This window comes from Lasioglossum baleicum, chromosome 7 (genome assembly GCF_051020765.1).
Source record: "Lasioglossum baleicum chromosome 7, iyLasBale1, whole genome shotgun sequence".
Lineage (NCBI taxonomy): Eukaryota > Metazoa > Arthropoda > Insecta > Hymenoptera > Halictidae > Lasioglossum > Lasioglossum baleicum.
Genome location: NC_134935.1, coordinates 15607403 through 15632362, shown reverse-complemented (window position 1 = coordinate 15632362; position 24960 = coordinate 15607403). Strand labels below are relative to the sequence as shown.

The window sequence follows — 24960 nt, the reverse complement described above, 5'->3', positions numbered from 1 at the left end:
TCCAAACAATATTACAACAGAACTTAGATCTGTTATAGATCATTCACAAATTCTACATTCGTGCAGGATCCTTCAGGACCATTATCAAATCTCGATCGCCGGCACGAGATCCGAAAAGATTCACACGAAAGAGTTTCCAGTCGACGCACTTGGTGTTACTTCGATCGAGGATCGAGATCAACGTTGCACAGTGATCCACAGGGGGTTAGGACGCCGGTTAAGGGTACGGTCGGCCGATCTAGGGGATCGCGCGGGGATGATCACCGAGCGTAATCTTCGATCAGGAGGAAGGGGTCGATCGACGTCGCGTTGTACGTGGTCAGTTCGGCGTCGTGGAGCGCACTGAGTCTAACAGCCCCACCCGCTACGAGGAAACTCGACGCCGGGCGTCGCGTAGATTCATCCCCATCGGTTGCCCGGAGCAACGCCGGCGTACGCGAGGGAAGCGTCGCGACGCAAGCGTCCCAGACCAGCCAGACTTCGGAACAGGCCCAGACGACGCGTCGCGATCGGTGCGTGCTGGACGAACAGCCGAGCAACTTTCGCGATTCCAACCCCCTTTTCCTCCGTTCACCACCCTTTGCACCCCCTTTTTCCTCCATCCCCCTTTTTCATCCCCCAATCTTCCTTCACCCCCTTTTACTCCAATTCTCTTTTACTCCATCCCCCACCCTCTTTTACCCACCCCTTGCTACCACCCCACGCTTTTCTTTTCTCCCTTTGATCGGTCTTTTAATTCTAGTAATTGCCTTTTGATCGGTGAACTGGGCTACGAGCGGCTGCGACTGCTGTCTGGAAATCTTCGATTTTTATTCGACGATGGCCGAACGGTTTGCGATGGTTGGCTACATACGTTTGAAACGGTTTGATTGGGAATTGCCAGTTGCTTTAAAGTGGTTTTAAGGAGAATTTTGTGGACCAATCGGTTGGGGACTTTGGCCAAGAATTTGAGACTGTTTCAGTCGATTGTATTGGGAGTCATGATGGTTTGAAATCGTTTGAATGGGAATTTTTGTCGACGAGAGTTCGAGGTAGAATGATCAGGATGGTGGATTGGGTATTGGGAGTCTGTTTGAAGTAGTTTGAGTAGGAATTTTTTGGTGAAAGTTTGGTTTGATGATTTGAATGAAGAAATATGATGTGGTTTCAAATAATTTTAAGGAGTAATTTGACTAAAATTGATAGTTGTCAATCAGGATCGAAACGTAGAGTTTCTAATTAATTTGCAGAATTGCTGTGTTTCATCTTGATCGAACCTGTGCGCCGAGATCATCACAATTTGATTGATAGTTGTGTTGCAATTAGCAATAGCTTGGATGAAAGATTGAAAATTCACAAAATTAAAAATTGTATTGCAGTTACAACAATTTTGGAATCGAGGAGACTTGACGCTGTGTAAAATATTCAATTGAGAATCGCGATTAACAAATTTTGAACTTAAGAGTCGTGACGAAGTTAGGAGAATATATTGAGATTGCGAGTTCTAATGGAGTTAGAGAAACCTTTTAGAATTACGTATCTCGTTTAACAGTTTCAAGGTGTTTGAGTCCCGTATAGCGTTCGAATTGTTCGCATAATTCTTGAATTCCCAGTTAACAGAGCACTACCACGATGAAGCCAGAGAGTAGGAAGTTTAAAGGTGTCTCTCCAGGATACATGGTTTCTTTCCGATCGCTCCTTAAGCCAAGTTGGAATTACTTTTGAGACCGATGAACGAGAAGCGTCGTTAGGTTTTGTAACTCTCGTAGCCGGGTTCATAGTTCCCGACGACTAATTAAACTTCCACGCAAGAAAATGCCTCGGAAAATTCCTCACCCTAGCCCCAATAATTTCATAATAATTTCACCTCCGACTCGATTATCCGAAACCGCTGCGCCAATTTAAATTCCGCGACTTCGTTCCGCTATATTCTGTTTCTCGTCTGGAACCAATTCGGCTGGGGAGAGAAAAAATCGTGACCGTTGCCTCCAGGATATTTCTGAACAACGTAAAAAGGTGTGTAGGAATCGCAAAATTATGGAAATGCATTAGAAAAATTAGAAAATCGACCTACAGTACCTTACTGTCAGATAAAATTATTATTGACTTGTTTTATTATCCCAAATTTATTACAAGAAAATTTTATTTTAAAAAGAGATCAATTTCTTGAATAATTCTTTCTGGCCGCATCTTTACAATCTCAATAATAATAAACTAAAAATATTGGTTCCCGTCGTTTTCATCGTAAACGCAGTGCTAAAAATCTGAGGAACTGGCAAAGTTAAAAATCAATTTAAATAGTCCCCGACACATTTCTACGAAAATCCAGCTGCGACTTAAAAAATAATAATTTGAAGAGTCCCCAGCAAGCAGAATTTCCACAACACAGAAGCCACCGGTATTGTTAGAAATAAAGAATCGTTTAGGCGGAGGTAAGGTCGGGACAAACCGAGGCTTGCACGAAAATCTGGTTATAATTCCCGTGGCGATCAAAGTGATCGCAGCCGAGGCGAATTGAATCGGTCGCAGAGGGATGCGCGCGATTTCCCACGACATCTCTCAGCGCGTCCGGATGCAGGTAGCATGAGGAGCAGCAGCCGCAGCATCTGGCATGAGTCGCGGAGTCTCGCGCGATGAGAGGAAACTGGTCGAGCTTCTTGCAACCGTGATCCCGTTATGGTGGTCACGGTGTTGGCGATCGTTTCTCGGAACGATGCTGGTCGCCTTGGTCTGCTATCGCGACACAAAAGCGTCTGCGGAGTGCTGCAGAGCTGTGCAGAGCTGTTCTAGCGGAGAGCTATGGCTCGCTTATGGCAACAGTCCGGCACGATTCACGACACCTTTGAGCGCCGGTAGGCAGCTTTAATCATCCTCGATAGCGTTCTATCGATCCTCATACAGCCCGGACCCTCTGGCCAAACGATCTCTGCTTGGATCGATTCTTTTGGAATAGGATGCAGAAGAGGAGACGTTGAAGTGCAGACTGTGATCAGCGGACTGCGTATTTTGAGCAATTTATTTAATGAATTTAATATTTTTACTTGTATTGTGTGGGTTGGCAGGGAAGTAATTTCGGTATTTTAAGGTGAAATAAAACCGACTTTCTTTATTAAAGAGATGATCTTTAACGGATAAAATATTTTCTTATTTATTCTTTTCAAAAGATCATCGAACTGAAGGGAAAATATCCTATTCATTAAAGTTCATTGCTTGAATAGCAGGGCTCTATATTTCACATTAAAATACTGAAGTTACTTTCTTGCCAACCCAAGCTATTACATTGTTTATTTTACTGTATATTGTATAGCATTATCTATATTGTTTGTATTAGGTCAACCCATAAGTTTTTGCCGACTTTTGTGTATATACTCCTTTCAAACTTTTTCCCTTCTCGATCAGTAGAAGGTACTGATGTAAAAATAAACTTCAACAACAATTTTCTTTGTTTTAAACAATTTTGATCTGGCAAGTTTCTCTTACAAATGTCCACCGATCCCCTAGAACGGATGGTCATTACTTTTTATACACCCTGTACAGAAATCACAAAGTTAATCAATAATAAAATAAAATATAATAAAATAAAAAAGTTGAGGAGATGTCAGATGTTCTGAAAATATCTAAAACAAAGTTAAAGGTATTGTTACAAAATTACGGGACGAACTTATGGGATGATCTAATAGTTGGGTTTACTGAAATTGTGAAGATGAATCGACGAAGAATTAATTAACAAATTTCCTTGGTATATTATTTCAAAAATGGCTAAAAATTTGGATGACCTTGTTACTTTTATGGAGATTCCTCTATAATAGTCAGTGCTCCGTAAACCCAGTGTCAAAAATGTTGTTGTATTAATTCCATCTGATTATAATCATTAAGAAAAGGAATAAATGTTTGTGCAATTAATGGAGACAATTTTTATTTTCTGCAACTCCGAGTCATCACTATTATAATATTGTATCTCACAAAACAAACTTCATAATTTCAAGAATTCAAAAGTGAAAAATTTGAAACCAGTCTGAAACTAAAATTAACCTTTAGCACTCGAGTGGTGTTAAAAAATATTGTTTAGTGGTTAGTTAGTGATGTTAAAAAAATATTATTTACATTATTAAATATGTTGGTATACAATGAATTACTAAACATTTAAGTAGTGTATGAAGTATTCCATCAATTTCACTTCCATAAAATCAAAAAGAATCATATAGAATGGAATTAGTCTAGATCGAAAGAAATGTTTAATTTTCAAGTTGAAATAGCTTCGTCTGCAAAGGTTTAACACTGATTTTTGTCCTATGGCTGGCAGATGAAACAATCTCTGTTAGGCCCGCGTCTTACAGAGCAAGATACAATCCAGACGGATAGAGATCGAGACGGCTAGAGGGATAGAGAGCCAGGATAAGGAGCACAGGACAGACACGGTCGTGGATCGGTCGTGTCAGACGGGCCGATATTAATGGAGGCTCGAGTGTACTTGCACCGTGCATGAGCTATGGGTCTGTCGTCTGGTCCCGGCACCGGCGGAACGAGGCTGTTGGCGTGTTTTGATGCACGACCGGCCGCAATTCAATTATTGATCCCTGACTTATCGGCCCGTTCGATTTGATCCTGCCGAATTGAATCCGGACCGTGATCCTGCTCCTGCTCTCCTGCCAGATGCGACGGGTTCGATCCTCTGCGCTGATGCAGCGGGCTGCAAACTGCACCAAACGACCAAACGCAGCAAGTTTTTCTGGATCTTGACCATCGGTCCATTCTTCTTTACTCTTTCCGTTTCTGAACATTTCATCTTCTAAGTGAACACTTTAATATCTACTGAAGAGTAGAAGCATTGAAACAGTCATGCAGTCCGCCACAGTAATATTGGAACACTTTTAAAATGGCCGTAACTTTTATCATGGTTGGACCAAAATTTAATTTTTTCGAGAGGTTAGAGGGATTAGACAAATTGCGATTGGTTGGGAGCGTGGAGAAAATGTTCAAGTTTGCTTTTTACAATTTTGTAGAGAACAAATCTTTATAAATTGTAATTGTTTTGGAGTGGTGAAGAATTGCAGGATTTCTTTTTACAACTATTATTACCTACAATTTTGAAGAGTACTAATTTTCACAAATTGCAATTTGTTGGAGTTGTGGAGATAATTTGAAAGGTTGCTTGTTTACAACTTTTAAAATAGCCGTAACTTTTATCATGGTTGGACCAAAATTTAATTTTTTGGAGAGGTTAGAGGGATTAGGTGACGTAGATAGATTTTTTGGAAAAATTGCGGTTGGTTGGAAGTGTGGAGAAAATGTTAAAGTTTGCTTTTTACAATTTTGTAGAGAACAAATCTTTATAAATTGTAATTTTTTTGCAGTGGTGTAAAATTGCAGGGTTTCTTTTCACAACTATTATTACCTACAATTTTGTAGAGTACTAATTTTCACAAATTGCAATTTGTTGGAGTTGTGGAGATAATTTGAAAGGTTGCTTGTTTACAATTTTTAAAATAGCCGTAACTTTTATCATAGTTGGACCAAAATTTAATTTTTTGGAGAGGTTAGAGGGATTAGACAAATTGCGATTGGTTGGGAGCGTGGAGAAAATGTTCAAGTTTGCTTTTTACAATTTTGTAGAGAACAAATCTTTATAAATTGTAATTGTTTTGGAGTGGTGAAGAATTGCAGGGTTTCTTTTCACAACTATTATTACCTACAATTTTGAAGAGTACTAATTTTCACAAATTGCAATTTGTTGGAGTTGTGGAGATAATTTGAAAGGTTGCTTGTTTACAACTTTTAAAATAGCCGTAACTTTTATCATAGTTGGACCAAAATTTAATTTTTTGGAGAGGTTAGAGGGATTAGGTGACGTAGATAGATTTTTTGGAAAAATTGCGGTTGGTTGGAAGCGTGGAGAAAATGTTAAAGATTGCTTTTTACAATTTTGTAGAGAACAAATCTTTATAAATTGTAATTTTTTTGGAGTGGTGAAGAATTGCAGGGTTTCTTTTCACAATTATTATTACCTACAATTCTCTAGAGTACAGATTTTCACAAATTGCAATTTGTTGGAGTCGCGGAGATAATTTGAAAGGTTGCTTGTTTACAATTTTTAAAATAGCCGTAACTTTTATCATAGTTGGACCAAAATTTAATTTTTTGGAGAGGTTAGAGGGATTAGGTGAAGTAGATAGAATTTTTGGACAAATTGCAATTGGTTGGGAGCGTGGAGAAAATGTTAAAGTTTGCTTTTTACCATTTTGTAGAAAACAAATCTTTATAAATTGTAATTTTTTTGCAGTGGTGTAAAATTGCAGGGTTTCTTTTCACAACTATTATTACCTACAATTCTGTAGAGTACAGATTTTCACAAATTGCAATTTGTTGGACTCGCGGAGATAATTGGAAAGGTTGCTTGTTTACAACTTTTATCAACTACAATTTTAAAGTACAAATTTTTATAAATTGTGATTGGTCACATCGTGTAGAAAATTGCAAAGTTGCTTTGTGCAACTTTTATCAACCACAATTTTGCAGAGTACAAATTTTTACAAGGTTTCTAAGATAAACTGAGAGTTTGTTTGACGAGCCTTTCAAATGTTGATAGAATAGATATTTTGGCGAGTGAACGGATAAATTTTGGTTGCGAATCACTGTGCACCGCATCGATCATCGTCCAAGGGTTTAGGCGTCTTTAATTGAAGTTCCAGTTGCGCTATCGAGCCCGGATCACTCGCAGAGATTCTAGGAAGTTTAGAGTCTTTGGCTGTCTAGCTTCCGCAACACGGGAAGTTGGGTTGTCTCGGGGTGTCCTTGGAGCGATGGTGATCGAAGAAGCAATTTGCTAGAGATACTGGGAAGAATGGGGTGATGGGGAACTCTGGGGATCGTTTGGGAGCTTTGTAGAAAGTGTTAATTGCTGCCGGAGGTGTGGTGGATTGTGAATGGTCATGTTAATGTACCTTCTTGTTCTGTAGTCCAGAAAAACTGGCTTTCAAGAAGAATTTTATCTAATTTACTGAAGATTCTTCAATTCATCAGTTCTTCGAAAGTCTTCAGTTTCAGGCTTTGGAAAAATAAAATGATCATTCAGTAATTTAGAACGTGTATTTAAAGAATAATTTTATTTTATTTAAAAAAGAATATTTGGATCCTTCATGGATGGTTTTTCAGGTCTTCGAGAGACTTTTTGGTCTGCGGGGAAATGAAATGACTGGATTTTATGAAGATTTTAACCCGTGAATTTCGAGCCTTAATCGATTTTTATGTCCGCATTTTATACTCATACGTTCGGGAGCTTAATCAATTTTTATGTCTATATTTTATATTCATGTATTGGAGAGTTTAATCAATTTTTATGTCGATATTTTATATTCATGAATTTGACGGCTTCATCAATTTTTCAATATATGGAATCTAAATTTTGGTGTTTTACTTTAAATGTAGCAGAGAATTTTGGAAATTCGTGTCTGCTGTAAATTTAGGCCTTCGGTGATTATGTATTTTTGGTTTTTTAATCTTCTCTGTTGCTCCTGGACATTATTATGTGTATATTATTTTGTGATAAACACAGAGTTAATTATCACCCGCGTTTTCCTCATAAAAATATAAATAATGAACATCCTATGCATTAGAATTTCTGAAATTTGATATTTTTTCGAACAGCAATCTTGGATGCATTAAAGTTTGTGCACTAAAGTTTATTACAACAAACAGATGATTGAGAAAAATTAAAAATTTACAGAACGATATGCAATCGGATCATAGCAAACAGTGAACACTAGACAATTGGTCAAATGGGACAGCGTCGTAATAGAAAACTGATTTATGCATCGACGCAACCAAAATTACATTTTCATGAATGTAAACATCTATACTACGTATCACGCGATGTTTATACGAATGCAAATGTCACTGTTATTTATGGAGGGGTGTATCTCATTTGGACATACAAACTGAGTGACAACCTCGTCAAATGTAATTGTACATTATTCAGGGCTGGGATAATATATTTTACGATTATAGCCAGGCAGATTTTGCATGAACAAACTACATGATAACTGTGTCAGATGAAATCGTGCGTTACTCCGGATATAGGACAAAATAATTTGCAATTAACGCTCGCTAACAAAAATCCACAATGATCAAAATAAAAAATAAATATTATCCGTACAGCACACGACCTGCTAATTCTATTTTTGCAATTGACAACCTTTTAGACGTTATAACTTTTAGCAAGACCAACATTAGACTTTTACAGACTGTAGACTGTGTTCCAATTGTCCTGAAAAAAATTCAAGATCTTAAAAAAACGTTTTGAGTGACCTGAAAAAAATTTTGAAGAACAATTCAATTCTTCGAGAGAAATTCTAAAAGACCAGAGACTCCTGGAGTAATTGTTTAAAGCCAAAAGAACAATTCAGTTCGTTCAGAAAAAATTCTACAACTCAAAAGAACCCTACGGAACTCTCCTGCAAAAATTCTAGTTCTCGAGATGTTTCAGGGCGCCAGGAAAAATTGTTTAAATTCAAGAGAAAAATTGAGTTCGTTTAGAATTATTTGAGAACTCAAGAAAATATATTTAAATTCTCTTATAAAAAATCTAAAACTCTATTTCTGTAATCATTGTATGTACCTACGCATTTTAAAACCAGCCGCCCACTTGAACACACAATTTCACGTTTCTAATTTTAGCCAAAAGTGCTCTAAAAAATTGTTAGCTCGCCACAATTTCGAGTCGAATCGAGGATTGCACGATCGCGTCGCTTTTCCGGCAAAGAGCAAATTAAATAGGTGAGGGGAGGGAGCTGGAATACGGTCTCTCTTGGAAAAAGTAGAACAAGACAGAGAGGTCAGACACGGTTTCTCGTGACGAAGCCGTTCGATGCTCCATTCTATCCCGCCGAATCTCCGCGTCTGTTCCGCTCGCTTGAAATTTCCTCTAATTAAGCGTATTCTGTTAGCCGCGCGTTCCCGGGCAAGAAATGCCACGCCACTAGCAAGTTTCCCTTGAATTGTTCTCTGCCGTTGCTTCCACAGCCCCTGAAGTGTCGAATTTATCTCCAGACAACAGCGAGAGGACGACTCTTTGCACGATCGCTGGTTCCGGACGACGAAAACCGGGTTGATAAGCAGCTCACGATCGCGCGCTTGATCGACGCGAAACGCGCGGCGAATAGTCGAACGGAATTAACCACGAAATACCCTAACTGCGATCTGCCCGATGGAGCACTTTGTTTAATTCTCTCTTTTTTAGTAATAATAATATTGAAGACTGGATCTACGGTGCATTCGCCTCTAAGTGGACCTGCAAAATGTACTTTAAAAATGCCATGCAATGCAATGATTAAAAGGAATTTTTGTGTTTCAACAAATCTTATAGAAGTGGCCCTTTAAAATATACTTTAAAAATGCAATGATCTAATTGTAAGGGGATGCACTGAGTAAGTTTAAAATTATTGCTCGAATTGAACGATTTTCTTTTGGTAATTGTTAAACAAGTGGACCTTCGAAGTGAATTTTAAAAAAGTAATGATTCAAGGGGGTGCACCAAATGAGTGTAAAATTATTGGTCTGATTCAAAAATTTGATTGCAATAATTGATAAAAATGTGGACCTTCGAAATTAATTTAAAAAATGTAATGATTAGACTGCCGATCTTTGTGCAAAATACAAATATTCTGCATGGATTGCGGGGGTAGCAGGAATAAAATAAAAATTTATTTCATCCCTAATGACTTTGTTACGTTGAGAACAACATTACAATATTCTTGAATTTATCTAATCTATTGCGGTTTTATATTTCACTCAATTAATTTCTTCATAAATGCATAAAGATTCTAAATCATAAATGCAGAAAGTCTAGTAATGACCCATGGAGGTGCACGAAGTAAATTTAAAATTATTGGTCTAATTAAAAAATTTTATTCCAATAATTGCTAAAGAACTGTACCTTCAAAATGAATTTTAAAAATGTAATAATCCAAGGGGGTTGGTGCCCCAATTAAGTTTAAAATGATAGGTCATACTACAAAATTTTTTTCCAGAATTGTTAAATAAGTGGACCTTCAAAATGTACTTTAAAAATGCAATAATTTTAGATGCACAAAATATTTTTGTTTCCCCAACTTTGGGGGTTGATCTAATTCTAAGTGTGAACTCTTTCGAGAAAACTACTTCGTATAGAAAATCTATTTTCAGCGTTGCATCGAAATCGATGAATGCTACTTCAGCATGTTACTCTACAAACGCACATCTCTGTTCCGCGATAGTAATTGTAACACTGGATAGCCACTAGTTATGCTTCCTTCTCGATCACTAATGAATGAAGACCATGCCGATGGACGTTATTCGCTATGCGATACAATATTAACCGTGCGTTAGTGGTTAAGCCATGCAACGTGGAATCAGTCGAATACAATACAGACTGAATTATGTTAACACCGTGTTCAATGTAGGAAATCGTGCAGCCTCAACAACCCTAATATGTTGGGTAACTGGTTGAACAGAATTAATTTTTGATCAAGTGTGTCTGTGTGTAAATTCTGAATCGTGAACAACCACTATGTACTGAGTAACTATGCAGAGCAGTATGTGCAGTTGTAAGCAGATTGTTAATCTTTATATAAAATATTTAGACTGTGCATATTTACGTACAATGTTTATTTCTTTTAATTTCAAGAACTTGAAGAGCCATTTTTCTTCGTCAACTGTGAATTCTTTCTGGTAAAAATAAAATTGTCGCTCACGTAAAAATTAATTAAAAATATTAATAGACTTTCTCTTAAAAATCGTTATATACGTTTAACGTCATTCATTTATTCATTGTTTCAAACTACAAATCGAATGTTCTTCATTGTTCCGTACACAATTATACTCTTTCTCCAATTCTTCCTGGCAAAAATAAAATTATCGCTCGCGTAAAAATTAATTTTAAATATAAATAGACTTTTTCAAAAATCGTAATAATACGTTTAACGTCATTCATTTATTAATTGTTTCAAACTGCAAATCAAATGCTCTTCATTGTTCCGTATACAATTATCCTCTTTCTCCAATTTCGCGAAATTAATGAATGCTACAAACGCTGCGAAATTCGTAGTTTAATTAAAAGGCGCAATTGTCTACGGCAGATTTCGCAGAAACCAATTATCCCGCTGAAAGGCTGCCAATTTAGACGAGCGCCGGACGCGTTTCGTTTTCAAACGAAAAAGGAATGCAGATGGAAGTCATGATCAAGGGTTCGGAAAGAAGTCGATCCGATAGGAAGAACAAATGGACGGAACGTGGCGAGTGCTTCACCGAAGTGTTATACCGAGACAGTGGTGTCTATCTGCCGAAGGTAAGAGAAACGAAAGAGTTGAACAGAAGAGGAAAGAAGAGAGGAGAAGGCTGCCTGGTGTCTCGCCGAAATGTCCCTCTCCTCTTGACGTAGCCTGAATACCGTCTCCAGTAGCGAGCTAAATTGTTTCGTGACTCCCGCGTTTAATAGCTTAGTCCGGCTCGTGGAGAATCGAAGAAAAACAGGGGGAGTCCGATTACCGGCTCTGTTGGACTGGATCGACTAGCTAACTTTGTTCTGGGGGAACGTTCCGAACTTTTCCAATGTAGACACTCCAATGAGTACATTTTGTGACTTTAGTTTCATTTCTGAAAGAGATAATGATTAATGGGAATTTATATATTCTTTATATGAGCTTTTTTCGAAGATAGTCGCCCAAGTAGGCGTGGTTTCGGTGTTCCCAAATTAAAGAGGCGGAGCTAAGGGAGTGTCCTAAAGGAAAATCTACCCTCCCACATGCACCACATTGAATATCCCCAGAAAATTTAAGTTTAAAAACTACAGCAACTCTTTCTTCGTAGATAGTGGCCCGAGTAGGCGTGGTTTCGTTGCTTCTAAGTCAAAGAGGCGGAGCTAAGGGAGTGTACTAAAGAAAAATCTACCCTCCCTCCTGCCCTACATTGAATGTCCACACAAAATTTCACTTTAAAAGCTACAGCAACTCTTTCTTCGTAGATAGTGACCCGAGTAGGCGTGGTTTCCTTGCTTCCAAGTCAAAGAGGCGGAGCTAAGGGAGTGTCCCAAAAGAAAATCTACCACTAAACCTGCTATAGATTGTATATCTCCCCCAAAACTCTAATTCTGAAGACCACAATGAAAAGAAGTCGTCCTTGTACGTAGTTCTCTAAGCTGAGGACCCAGGTAGGCGTGGGTTCATTGTTCCCAGCCTAAGAGGGCGGAGTCGGGGCAATTCTCCAGAAGTCAATCCACACTTGTTACACAAGATTTTTCAAATGATCATCCAATAGTCCCACAATTATATAAATAGATCCAAATAGGCGTGGTTTAGTTGTTCCCGAGTCAAACCAAGGGAGCCCAAGCGGTGCCCCATGGGGCAATCTGTGTTTCCTTCCACTCTAAACAGTACTACACCTATCGGACAACAGCGAAGCCCTTGTCTTCTCAATTTAGTCAACGTTTCACCCCTGCAAGCTATTTCGAGAGCAATGGAGAGTAAAATCGACTGAAATTTTCTGCCCCGACTGTACCGATCGGGAAGGTCATTCGTCCAGGCGCAGCAACGTTCTCGTTTCCCTCCGCAGCCGCGGAGGACGTCGCGCACGGAGGCGAAAGCGGAGAAAGAATAAGAAAAAGAGGAGGAAACTAGTATTACTGCTCGTCCAGCATAAATTATATGCGGGCAGGACGTACCGTTCGCGCGGGTCCCAGCGTAAATACGTCGTACAATTACCCGAGCGGCCTCGCCGCGCGCACCTGCTCTTTATTTACCTGCAGGTAAACCGTTTTTTGCCTTGACCGACGTCCGATCGCAATCTACAGCATCCGGCAAGCGTACGCGAGAGAAGATCGCCTCTTCCGCGGACAAGTTTCACCTTCTCGCTAGCAGAGAAGCAGAGGGATCACTCTTTATTACGTCTGACTAATAACTTCCGGTGCACCACCCTGTACATACAACCGTCGCAACTTCCCATCGGCGACGCGCGATCAGAAATGTCAGTTGAATATAAATTTCCGCCTGATTCGATTTTCACCGCTCTACCGCGAGAAGGTAAACAACCAACCATCGCTCGAGCGGTGACGTCAAAAGCGGAATAAAGGAATCGACGGGGTCGAGTACCCATTCGCTCAACGATTGAAAATTACATTTCGACACGGCACTTCGGCGCTATTCTATATTTGCAATTAAGAGCCGCTCCCGTTTCTCTGACTGCGACTCCTTTGACGGCGGAATTTTTTCCGGATTAATCGAACGCTCATTCTTTGTCAAACTTCAGGGGCTTGTCTGTGTGTGTTTCAACTAAGTTCTTGAATTTTTTTAAAGCGATATCCGCGGAACTGTGATGTCGAAGTCTATTGAAACGTGTGATTATTCTGCGATGTTCTGAATTTAGACGGTGATGAGTAGACTGCGAAATTTATGCATTTATAATTTATACACAGGACAGTGAACACATTTTAAACACTTCAAAATCTTTTATTATTTCATTTTACCTATTTCAATTTATATATTAAAGTTATTAGAGAAAGGAATGATCGTCTATGTGACCCCTGTGTCATCCAGGAAAATTATTAAAACATAATTGCGTCACTCTACGAAGCTGAATTTTTTGTATGTTACAATTAAACGTCTACATAAACATCGTATAAAATAATTAAAGTCGAGGCTTGCGTCCTTACGTTAAGAAAAATTCATGAAAGTTAACGAAACAATTCTCAGCGAATCGAGAGCGTCTCTTTCGGAGCAGAGACTTTTTAGACAGAACCAATGCAATAATTTCTGCACAATGCAATTGCAAAAGGTCTTATACGCAATATAAAATTTTATGCAACACTAACAATAAGCAATGGTTATCATTTCCAGGAATTTGCAGGGGGATTATCAAGTTTCTTTTCGCAACTCGGCGCGGCGGCGTTTCCCGGACGTCCGACTGTCCCGCCTTCGACAATTGCACTCGCTGCACATTGGCAACAGCATCGAGTGCCTTTAACGCGCCGCTGCACGTACGGATGCATACTCATAGGGGCGCATAGAGCGCCGAGAATTCCGCATCGGCCGGAACCGCGCCGCGGCTGCATCTCGGCTGCATCACGGGTGCATCGCGCTTCGCCCGAGCGACTAACCCGGTTTATTGTTTCGAGTTCTGAACTGTGTTCGAGCAAATGCTCGGAAATTCTCCGAGCTCCGAAACCCCCTCCGAAAGAGTCTCCCCGTGGATCGCTTCGCCGCGGGACGATCAATTTTCTCCGAGTCCAACGCGAGTATCAAAACAGTGCCAAAATTCTCCGCCGCACGCCCTCCCGAAGGAACACAATGGATTCATTACAGCGAGAACACGAAGTTTGTAATCAACGAAACTGGATACCTCCGTGACTCTGCCTATTTTCGAAACACCATCCTCCGGAAATAGTTGAATAAATATCGCAGAACGGTAGAGTACTTGCAATGAAACGCTTTATTTTGTGTTTTATATAATATTAATTCATTTCTTTTTGTTCTTGAGAAGTGTGTTTTGTGACATGGACGGGAAGGAATTGCATTTTTTGTAGTATTTAGATGAAGAATAAAAACATGCATTTTCTGTCTTGAGGAATGCGTTGCACCTATTTTTTCAGGGCGATTTTTACGCGTGACAATTGTGGAGCCCGCGGAAACATCGTAGATCACGTGTAAAAATTTTGTAGACTGTAGAAAGATTGTAGACTTCGTATAAAAATGTAAAGCGTACAAAAACATCATAGATCCTCTATAAAAATTTTGAGGCCTATAAAAATGTTGTAGATCTTGCATAAAAAATGTAGAACCTGCAGAAGAATTATGGAGGCTGACAAAAAGAAATTGTAAACCCTATAAAAACATAATGGATACCGTATAAAGATTGTAGAGCTGAAGGAAAAATTGTGAAGTCTATATAAACATTCCATATATAAACATAAAAATTGTAGAGTCTACAGAAACATTGCAGGTCACATATAAAAATTGTAGAACCTACAAGAGGTATGTACAGCCCCAGAAAAAATTGTAAAGTCTATAAAAATTTGTAGACCTAGCATAAAAATTGTAGAGCCTTCAAAATTATAACCTGTAACCTAAATCATAACCTAAAAATTATAGAGCCTGCAGAAGACCGGTCAAACCCAAGAAAAAATGTTCAATTTTCGGAGATCCTCTACAAAAATTGTAAAGTCATAAAGCAATCGTAGAACTAAAAAATTTCAGGATGAAAACATCGATTGACACGTACAGAAAAAATATTTGCAAACAACTTCTCACCTGGTGCCCACGTCAATTTGAAACTCGATACCCCAGTTACGCGAAACACCTTGCATCCTCTTGACTATAATTTCGAAAACAAATATTGCGACAGATATTAATCGTGGATCTTTCGTTCTCTGAATCCGCGTATCAAAATCTGACGCCGTAAATTCCGTTTAAAACGACGCCTCAATCACGGAGAACGATCAATCCGCTCTGAAAACATACTCGCTGAATATACTCGCCTAAAAACCAGTTAACGGATCGCGTGCTCTCGACGGAGATTCCCGAAGGCGCGTCTCTCGGTAATCCGTCAGCGACTGTTTATAATTATGCGCATAAAATGTATCGTTAATTACGCGCATATTAAGCGTCGTTATAATTATGCACGGGAGCCCGAGATGCCATTTGTTGTTCCGGAAACGGTCCGCCGGATACAGACAATTATCCCGGGGAAAATGTATTATTTCTCTTAATTAAAGTGCTCCGGGTCCATTATTGTTTATGCTGGCGGGACATTTAGAGCGTTTCGCGGAAATCACTGCCTCCTCTTTTTCCCCTTCCCCAATTTTTAATAGAAAATCAAACCCGAAATTTCCAGAAAAAAGAGACAAAAATGTTCTTAAAATTTGCAAAATACGGTACTGCAAATTTACATTAATGGAAAATTTTCATAAAATGCCGTGATATGAAATTCGATAGTATCTAGTACGACTTTAATTTGTTTTGCATTTGCAAAGGCTGTTTGCATCGTCTATAAAAATTTCAAATTGCATATTAAAAGAATTCAAGAACAGTGCATTGACCCCTTGACGTATTTTGACGAGCCAGACTCGTGATAAAGGTTTCTAACAAAGTCTAACAAATATGAATGTTACGCGTTTCATTTTAGATGAAATAAAATTTGATTCGTTTGCAATCAATCTTTAAGCATTAAAATATAAATTGTCTCTTCTGTTCTACGACAATTAATCACTGTAACTGTAAAAGAAAAGGTACGACAAGGGGTTAAACGCAGTTTCTATCTGTTATCGCTATTTTTAGTAACTCCACGGCGGAGACAAGTGCATATGGTTAAATTTGCCAGCTGTTGTTGTCGCGTAAAAAATCGGGAATGCGATTTGTTTGCCTGGATTCGCGAGGCGTTCCGGTTCGCGGAACGGTTGCCACGTCGAACCCCTTTGTGCACGGTTCTTTTTCGTGCCATTAGTCTGAAGCGTGTGCCTCGCAATTCGAGACGAACGGTGTTTTGCTTATCGAGCCGCGCAAATCGACGCGAGTCACGCGAGACGGGACACCTCGACTCGTCGCTCCGCGCGCCGCCTCCTAATGCTCGTTTTTACGACAAAGGCAATCGCGTGACAATGCCCGTCATCCGAAGGAACGACGCCGCTGCTCGAGCCTCCTTTTGTTCCCGACGCTGTTTCCCCGCGAAGACGTTTACGCGATAAGAACGCTCCTCGCGACCCGAAGTAATGTCTTCCTCCCTAATTGCACGGTGTTTCGCGAAGATTCACCGGGATCGCGACGAATTAACACCTTCTCTGTTCTGGGGTTAATGGGGGATTCAATCTTATACATACAAGCTATAGGAAAATTGCAAAATTTTCACAATCGTCTTTGAAGCTGCAAGGGAAGCGTGAAACCTGTGCAAGAACGATGAACGTTCAAGAAACTTACAAGAAACATCGTAAGAACGATGGAAACGATTGTACGTACTTGAAGCTATATCTGAAACGTGCTAAAATATTATGGAACGAATAAGAACATGTTAAGAACTACAAAAATTGTGTAGGTTCTTGACACAACATTTTAGAGAGACCCATATAAAAATTATAAGGCCTTTGAAATTATTATAAATCCTGCGTCTCACCAGATAGGGGAGATTGAGGGGAGTTCAGCGAAGGACAGTTACCCCCACTCTGCGCTACCGGTTTAGTCACGACGCAGACGCAACGAATTGGGTGCGCGCATCACGTCACGTGACAGATCCTGGCGGAAGCGTGGGGACGCTCACCGCCGAAAAGTGAGGGAATAGTATCGTAGAAGGGGAAGGGTAGAGTGGGAGACGAGTGAATTCGTATTAATTTAATCAAAATGCACTCGACCGTCGCAATTAGTCTCTGTCACTTCATACATAATTATTGTTTAGTTAGCATACATACGATATATCGTGGGTACGAATTAATTTGTACATCTCTGCCAATACAACGAAAAAAATATTATTACAAGCTCCAGAGCTTCTGCAGATCCTATTTACTATACCCAGCGAACTGATAGAATATGTCGCTCCCAGGACAAGCATACAGGCGATTCTCAGCGTGTCTAATTCATCATCGTTCGATCCGACGAAGCACCGAGTCGGCACGAGCCATGGGCGACGATAGGTGTGCGAAGAGTAAACAACAACGACCGAGGGAACAACGCCCCCTCTCTCTCTCGCTCTCGCCCTCTCTGTTTCTCCTATTCACTCATTCACTCTCCCTCCCTCTCATTGCATGTATGAAGAGCGAAATCAACGGCCGGCCCGCAGCGAGAAGAGTAAATAAAGCTCGCGCGAATAACTGCGAAACGGTTCCAGGTCCCAGTCCCTCGTGATCCTCGACATCCCCGAGCCCCGGGACCGAGGGTTGAGGGTTGGCCACCCCCGCAACAGCTTTGCGACACCCTCGAGCGTTTTCCTCGCAACGACGCCCCAACGACCGCTTCGCGAATCACTTTTACTCGCACGAACCCCCTGCAACTACACCCCTGCAACAACTACCCTTGCTACAGGTTGTCAGAACCGATGATGGGGAGGATGCTGCCGAGATGGGGTAACTTCTGTTTGCGGCTGTGTTTGCGGATGCGGGTCTGTTATGAAAATGAAGCACGATCCTTACAAGATCCTTACACGATGCTTACTCGATTCTTACACCGTTCTTGCAGTGGTTTTTTTAATGATGAGATTGTTTTCGCAGAGACAAATATTTGGTTGGTTACAAAGCTCTTTTAGCGTTCCCTCTTTCGAAAGATTTTTATTAAAATATATCTGGAAGATTCTTTTTGTTTACTTCTATACTAGATCGATCGTCAGGACCAGGATAACCCATTTCGAAGATCACGCGAGTTGCAAGAACACGAATTGCAATTCAACCCGGTTTTGCAACCGATCATTAAAGAGTCGCAATTCTGGCTCTACAACGAAGATCCGGATCGTCGATCGTTATATAATGGAACGACCGGGAATAATTCCCGCTGTCCAATGGATCCGATCGCAAAAACTCGTGTACGCAAATGTTTGCCAGCGCAGGAACACCAGGGATCTCGGTTCGCCGAACATTTATCGCACAGCGATTCCGATATTAAGCAAACATTTACGATGTCGGTGGCACGGGAGCGCTGGAGTCCGACAAATAGAAACAATTCGTTGCCGATCGATCCGCCGCCATTTGTAAAAGGGACGTAACTGGAGACTGGGTTCGTTCGTCATTCGTTCATCATATGGTCGCCTTCCGTTCATCATATGTAGGAACAGAATGCGGGAACGTGATAAAGAACGGGAAAGACTGAATGAAAATGTATAAAATGAATCTCTGGATCGCTGAATCACTTTATACAGGTTGTCCCAAAACTGTTGTACTTGCTTGAAAGATGTGATTCCTGAGTTCAGTTGAAGTGATTTTTTCCTTCGCGAAAATCTTCTCCGTGGCGTTAAAATCTCCTCTTTTGAGAAGATTTTCGCAAAGAAGTTGCTTCAAATCACTTCGTGAATCACCTCTTTCGAGGACGTACATTTTTGAGTTCTTTGGTTCTTTGCGTGGGATGTCGTTCGAAAATTGTCAAATAAATTAATTTAGTAGCGAATAGGAATGTTCATTTATTGGGCAGATCACCCTACATTCATCGTTAGACTTTTTATGCATTTATGGCTTGTAAATATTTTCAAAATATGCTGGAGTATTAAATTCAACAGAATTTACTTTTTACAAATGCCATTACTAGACTCCAGTTTTATGCATTATAACAAAAATGACAATATTAAAAGACTTTAAGAGTATTAATATATTATTTTCATAACATTAAAATTATTAATGAAAAATATAAATTTATATTCAGATCCTGCGCCTTGAAAATAGAATTCCATTTGGTACCACTTTCTCAAACTTTGTCTACAAAGATTGAAAATTGCATAAACACCCTCGGTCTATCCATCATCTCTTCATGATTCATCAATTCAGAAACATTCGAGTCAACATTTTCGAAGAACAAAGTGTACGATAAATAATGTATAGTTGAAGATTTTGCTGAAAACATTTTAAAGAGCCTTTACATTAGCCTTTGAAGAATTTCCTAAAAGTGCCGTACCGGTCAGCAAATCAGAAGATCAGGATTCAGCAGCGAATCCCAGCAAGTTCCTGGCGATTTCATCGCGAGATCTTCTCTCGGCAGGTTCGCGCACCTTGAACGGGCTCCTTAATCACAATTTTAATCACTCGGAAAAAGTCTGAGTCGCGCGAGTCGTCTCGTCGGCCCCGGAGAAACTCGGCAGCGAAAAATTCGCGCTGCCGAGGGATGGCTCGTTCAATTCCGTTTCGATCGAGTGTCTTTGATACGTTACGCTTTACACGTTCCTCTTGCACTCGGCGAGCAAGCGGAAACGAACGATCCACGTTCGTAATAAGAAACGAAAAGGGTGCAGTGGCTGCTCCCGAGGCTGCGAACTTATCGCAAGAAAAGTGTGCTCGCGAACGATCCTCTTACACCCCGAGTCTCTCGTACCTAATTCATCCCCAGCTTAAGGGGATTAAAGCAACGGCAATAAGAGCGGTACGCGAATCCGCGCGGCCTTAAATTTCTGCGAGATTCTGCGAGACGCTGCGAACTAGATCGACTGTAGCGATGGGATCGAGCTCCTTGCAAGGTGATTCGATCCTTCACTGATTTCGAGACTGCGGATTTTATGTATTTATGAGAAAAATTGTATCGGGGAATCATAAAACAGTGTACACATTGAAAGAATATAAAGATTATGTTCGATCCAGACTGCAGATTTTATGTATTTATAGTAATAATGATTGTATACACAAGTATCTAATGATTTGACTGCCCTTAGGTGGGAATCAAACCCCATAAAATGAAATTGGTCTGTTACTATTGATTGAGGTTTGTGTATAGGGCTTGCCATCAGTAATAGCGAATGCATAAGAACCGAACGAAGGAAATTCTTATCTCGAGGGATGCCGGATCGGCCTCGAGCTCCCGAGCGCATGGGGTTAATTAGTATTTATCGCGAGTATAAGCCGGTAGATTGGCTGGGAGCCGGGTCTCCCCGTTGGAATCCCTGGGATGAATTTTATCGCTCAAGTTTCCTGCCTCTGCCAACTTTATCCCGTCCTGCACACCGTGACACAGTTTTTTACGGGGTTGCGTTCTTCAGGGGGGAAACCTGTCTATAGAAAAACCGTCTATGTCGTCGAGGATCGTTCATGCGAATTGCTCGAAGATGTAAAGTAACTTCTGGCGAATTGAAATGCACGACAGGTGGCTCGTTTAACAGGAACCAAACGCTTGCGATTTTGGGATAACAATTTGGCCTTTTTCGCCAGCCCTACAATTTTTTCGTAGGTAATATAATTTTTCTATGGTAGCAAATTGCATTTACTTCTTCACCCATGTCCCTTTTAGCTAGCCATACAATCTTAATATAGCTCCAGAGTCTCTTTCTTTTCCTCCACCTTTTTATGGCCCTTCTTGCTAGCCCTACCATTTTAATATAGCTCCAAAGATTCTTTCTTTACCTCCACCTTTTATGGCTCTGCCAGCTAGCCCTACAATTTTAATATAGCTCCAAAGTTTCTTTCTTTTCCTCCACCTTTTTATGGCCCCTCTTGCTAGCCCTACAATTTTAATATAGCTCCAGAGTCTGCTTCCTTTCCTTCACCATTTTATGCCCCTTATTGCTAGCCCTACAATTTTAATATACAATTTTAATATAGCTCCAAAGATTCTTTCTTTACCTCCACCTTTTATGACCCTTCTAGCTAGCCCAACAATTCTAATATAGCTCCAAAGTCTCTTTCTTTTCCTCCACCTTCTCATGGCCTCTCTTGCTGGCCCTACAATTTCTATGTGAGTACAAAACCACTTTGTGTTTTTCCGTTTTTCTTTGGCCTTTTTCGCTAGCCCTATAATTTTTCCATTAAAGCATCAATTTATTCGCGAGCTCTACAATTTTTCCATTGACCCTAAAACCTCCTCGGTGGCCCTACATTTTGCTCATTGTCTCCACAATTATTTTGTGAGCCCTGCAATTTTATTATACCTCGAGTCCATTCTTCCATTTTCCCTCATTCTCTAGCCCTTTTTGCTAAAACCACCTCCATCTTCTTCCATCTTTTCCTGACCCTTTTAGCTAGCCCTACAATGTTGTAAGGCACACAATTTTGTTTACTTGTCAAAAAATGTTCGGAAATAATTGTTTTCATATATATAAGTGGATACATATTTTTTTCCTGTTTCATTTTACCAAAAAAATAGTTCAGTGCAAAATTGAAATGTGGTGTATTCGAGGCTCGCGTCGAAAGACTCACGAAATCATGGAGGTTTGTAGTTCGTCGTGGAGCACGTTCTCCGGAACAAAAAAATCGTTGATTTACGGCGCGACACTTTGAAAAGTCGCGGGATCTCGCGCGCTCGCGCGCTTGTCTGATTTATTCGGAAAATTCGGTGGCTGGCAGAAGCGGCCGGGTATTTGCGGTGGATTTTCTACTTTTTTTTCGCAACGTGGAGCTCGCCATATTTTGCCAGCAAAGAATCGTTTTTCCGAGCATTGTTGTTCGTTGGATAGAAACAGAGAGAGCAAGAGAGAGAGAGGGAGAGAGAGAGCATTGTCCGCCCAGTCTGGAGATTTAAGGGCGAGACACGGGGAGTGTATTATCGTTAGCCTGCCCCGAAATCAGGATAGTTGATCGTCGGAACGGTCTCCTGAAGGATCCTTTAATCTTCGAGCCCGTGAGATATCCATGGAGCTGCTCAGCCGGTCGTTTGTCGTATCCTTTACGCCGTCGTGGCAGGATAAAGGAGTTCAGCTTAAGGGGAGACTTCCTTTTTCTTTTTCCTATTTTTTTTCGGTGAAAAATACCGATTGTTCTGCGGTTTTTGAAACTAGAGAGGCGTGACCCACTAACCTAGAACTTTTTACAGGTGCCTATCGATTTTGGCTTTTTTAGAATATAATATTTTTTTAGTATAACTATATTTTTTTTATACTATTTCAATTCTTATAATTATAGATTGTATTATTTTTGTAAGAATGTACCAATGAATACCTTGCTAACCCGTTGCAAAAATAGGATTTCCGAAAATTTTATTCAGTATAAAACTTCACTAACATTTAAAATTAAATAATCCACTCACTCCTACTATTTTTAATTTCTATAGTAAAAAATTGTATGATTTTTAGCCCTTGAAAGACTGTACCAATAAATATTGTGGATTTTTATCTTGTTTATCGGGTTAAAAAAATGTTCAAAAATAATTTTCAAGCCTCCTAGACCCACCTCTTCTCTGGACATCCTATCTATCATCCCGTGCAGTGTTCCCTCCCCTGCGCGGGGGCGACTCGTCGCACCGCAAACAATGGACGCCATTAATCTTCATGGAAGCGTCATAAACCGCGAAATAAAGGCAGCGAGACGACGCGCAAAACTTTTATCGGGAAACGGCGGCGTTCGGATTCGCGATCGCGATTCTATTTCCTGGCACGCGGTCTCGATCGCTCCCTCTCGCAAAATCACCGCTCCGATACTAATTTCCGCGGTTAGGGGGCTCGGAATGTGACTCGGAAATTTTTCGTTGCGTTCGCAATCTGTTGTACGCAATAATAGCAATCTGGAATTCGACGGTAATATTCAGTTATTCAACGAACATGTCGCTCTTGGCGATGGGACAAAAATGTTAGCTCTTATTCTGGTGCACGGAAGTTGTTTAATATTAAAATCAAGACATTGTTTCTGATGCAGAAAAATGTATGGAACTGAGCTTGGTTCCAACCACACTATTTTATTCATGCAAAACTCTCGAATTTTTAGCAATTTGTCACATAAAAATAAATTTAGTAATGCTAATTGTGGTTTGAGTATTGGTTTTGATTAATTGCTTTAGCAAGACTGTATCTGATGTTGAAAAATAATTGGGAAATTTATGAAATTACAATAATAAATTTTATTAATTTTAGCAGAATATTTCATGGAAATATTATTTATAATTTAAGCTTATATTAACAATGAATTTAAATAAATTGTAACGGGTTTTTTATGATAATAAGCTCGTATAATGACTACATGAATGAAACGGGCTAGAACTTTTAAAAAAGATTGAAGTAATAAATGATATTGGGTTAGAACGAAAATTTGTAAATTAAAATTGGATGCTAAAATTCTGATTTTATAACATATTTTCCATTCTGTTCTATTACTTTTTGCCATTTTCATGTTTTATTGAATGAACATATGAATAAATACCTTAATTTAATCTATGATTCTTAATTTGAAAACGCTACGAACTCTTTCCAACCGAATGTTAAAACAGTGAAACGAAAAGCCGAAACGCGTACGAATTTCTGAAAACCATTCCCAGTTTGGTAAACGCTTCGCGCTCCGAAATAAGATACTCTAAAGGGACGCATCCTCTCCAGATCCTCCCTTTGAATTGTCGCAGGTTCTTCGTTCGATTCCAGAATCTACCATTGGAGAATCATGCTCTCTCCGACCACTGTATCTCCATAATACGACAGAGTCTCACGCCTTCGAATTGGTCGAGAGGTCGGAATACGGGCTTCGGGATAAAGATATGCACGTATTTATGGGCCGCGATAACTCCGCGGGTTGACAGCCTGCCGATCCCCTCTCCGTTCTCGCACGATAACGTCGCCGTTCCGCGATTTTCTGTTTTAAGAACCTCGCCCTAAATATGGCCGGATCGAGAGGAAAACAAACGATTCCATAACAATGTCCAGGCGCGTGAAAACTAGAAACCGAGCCGATGCGATGGCTGAAATAATAGCTTTGTGCCTTCAAATCACATAAGCAAACTGAAATAATTAAGAAATCTTTTAATTTCTCAGAATCATTATCTGTAGCTTCGAATAGAATTTTTTATCACGCGGAGGAACAACCCCTCGAAGAAAATGGTCACTGGATTCCGAAAACAGAGGCTTCGAACTTCAGAATAGCACTCGAGTGGTGACTCTGAGGCACGAGTAAAAATTGCTGTACTGTTATTTAAAATATTGTTCGCATTGCTAGATATGTTGGTAACTAATCAATTACTAAATATTTAACGATAAACCTACAGAGCTTTAAAAGTAGCCGGTACATGTTGCGTTATAAAAATAACAAGATTAAATTTATTTGAACATTGTGCGGTTCACATTATAATATCTGAGCTACTAAATATATATTTATTTAATCATTTACCACGAAATCATCTTCATAATTTCAATAATTGAGCAATAAAAAGTCTGGAACCGGTTATTTGACCGGTGGTGGTAGATTTAGTGTCAAGTATATTGTATGAAGTATTATATTAAATATTTCACATCCACCAAATTGAAAAAATCATAGAAAATGGAGAGACTCTAGGTCGGAAGAGACGTTTAATTTTCGTGTTAAAACAGCTACGAGTGCAAAGGGCTAGATATCGTCATCTTTCAAAAGTCAGAGAAGTGTTCAAACACTGTTCCGAG

At 39.9% G+C, this 24960-nt stretch overlaps 2 protein-coding genes across 7 annotated transcripts in view; both read right to left on the bottom strand.

Annotated features, from left to right (window-relative positions):
- LOC143210821 (uncharacterized) overlaps positions 1-24960 on the bottom strand; it is a 313009-nt gene that overhangs the window by 226328 nt on the left and 61721 nt on the right. The gene's annotated exons all lie outside the window — the stretch shown is intronic.
- LOC143210844 (uncharacterized) overlaps positions 1-24960 on the bottom strand; it is a 113397-nt gene that overhangs the window by 52833 nt on the left and 35604 nt on the right. For 2 of the 4 annotated variants that reach the window (XM_076428069.1, XM_076428070.1), the window contains exon 1: positions 150-24960. This exon is cut by the window's right edge and continues 35604 nt beyond it. In XM_076428069.1, the coding sequence (XP_076284184.1) occupies positions 261-602 (342 nt within the window). In that variant the 5' untranslated portion in view covers positions 603-24960 and the 3' untranslated portion in view covers positions 150-260. The remainder of the gene's footprint in view (positions 1-149) is intronic. The other 2 variants (XM_076428068.1, XM_076428067.1) reach the window with 1 other exon arrangement.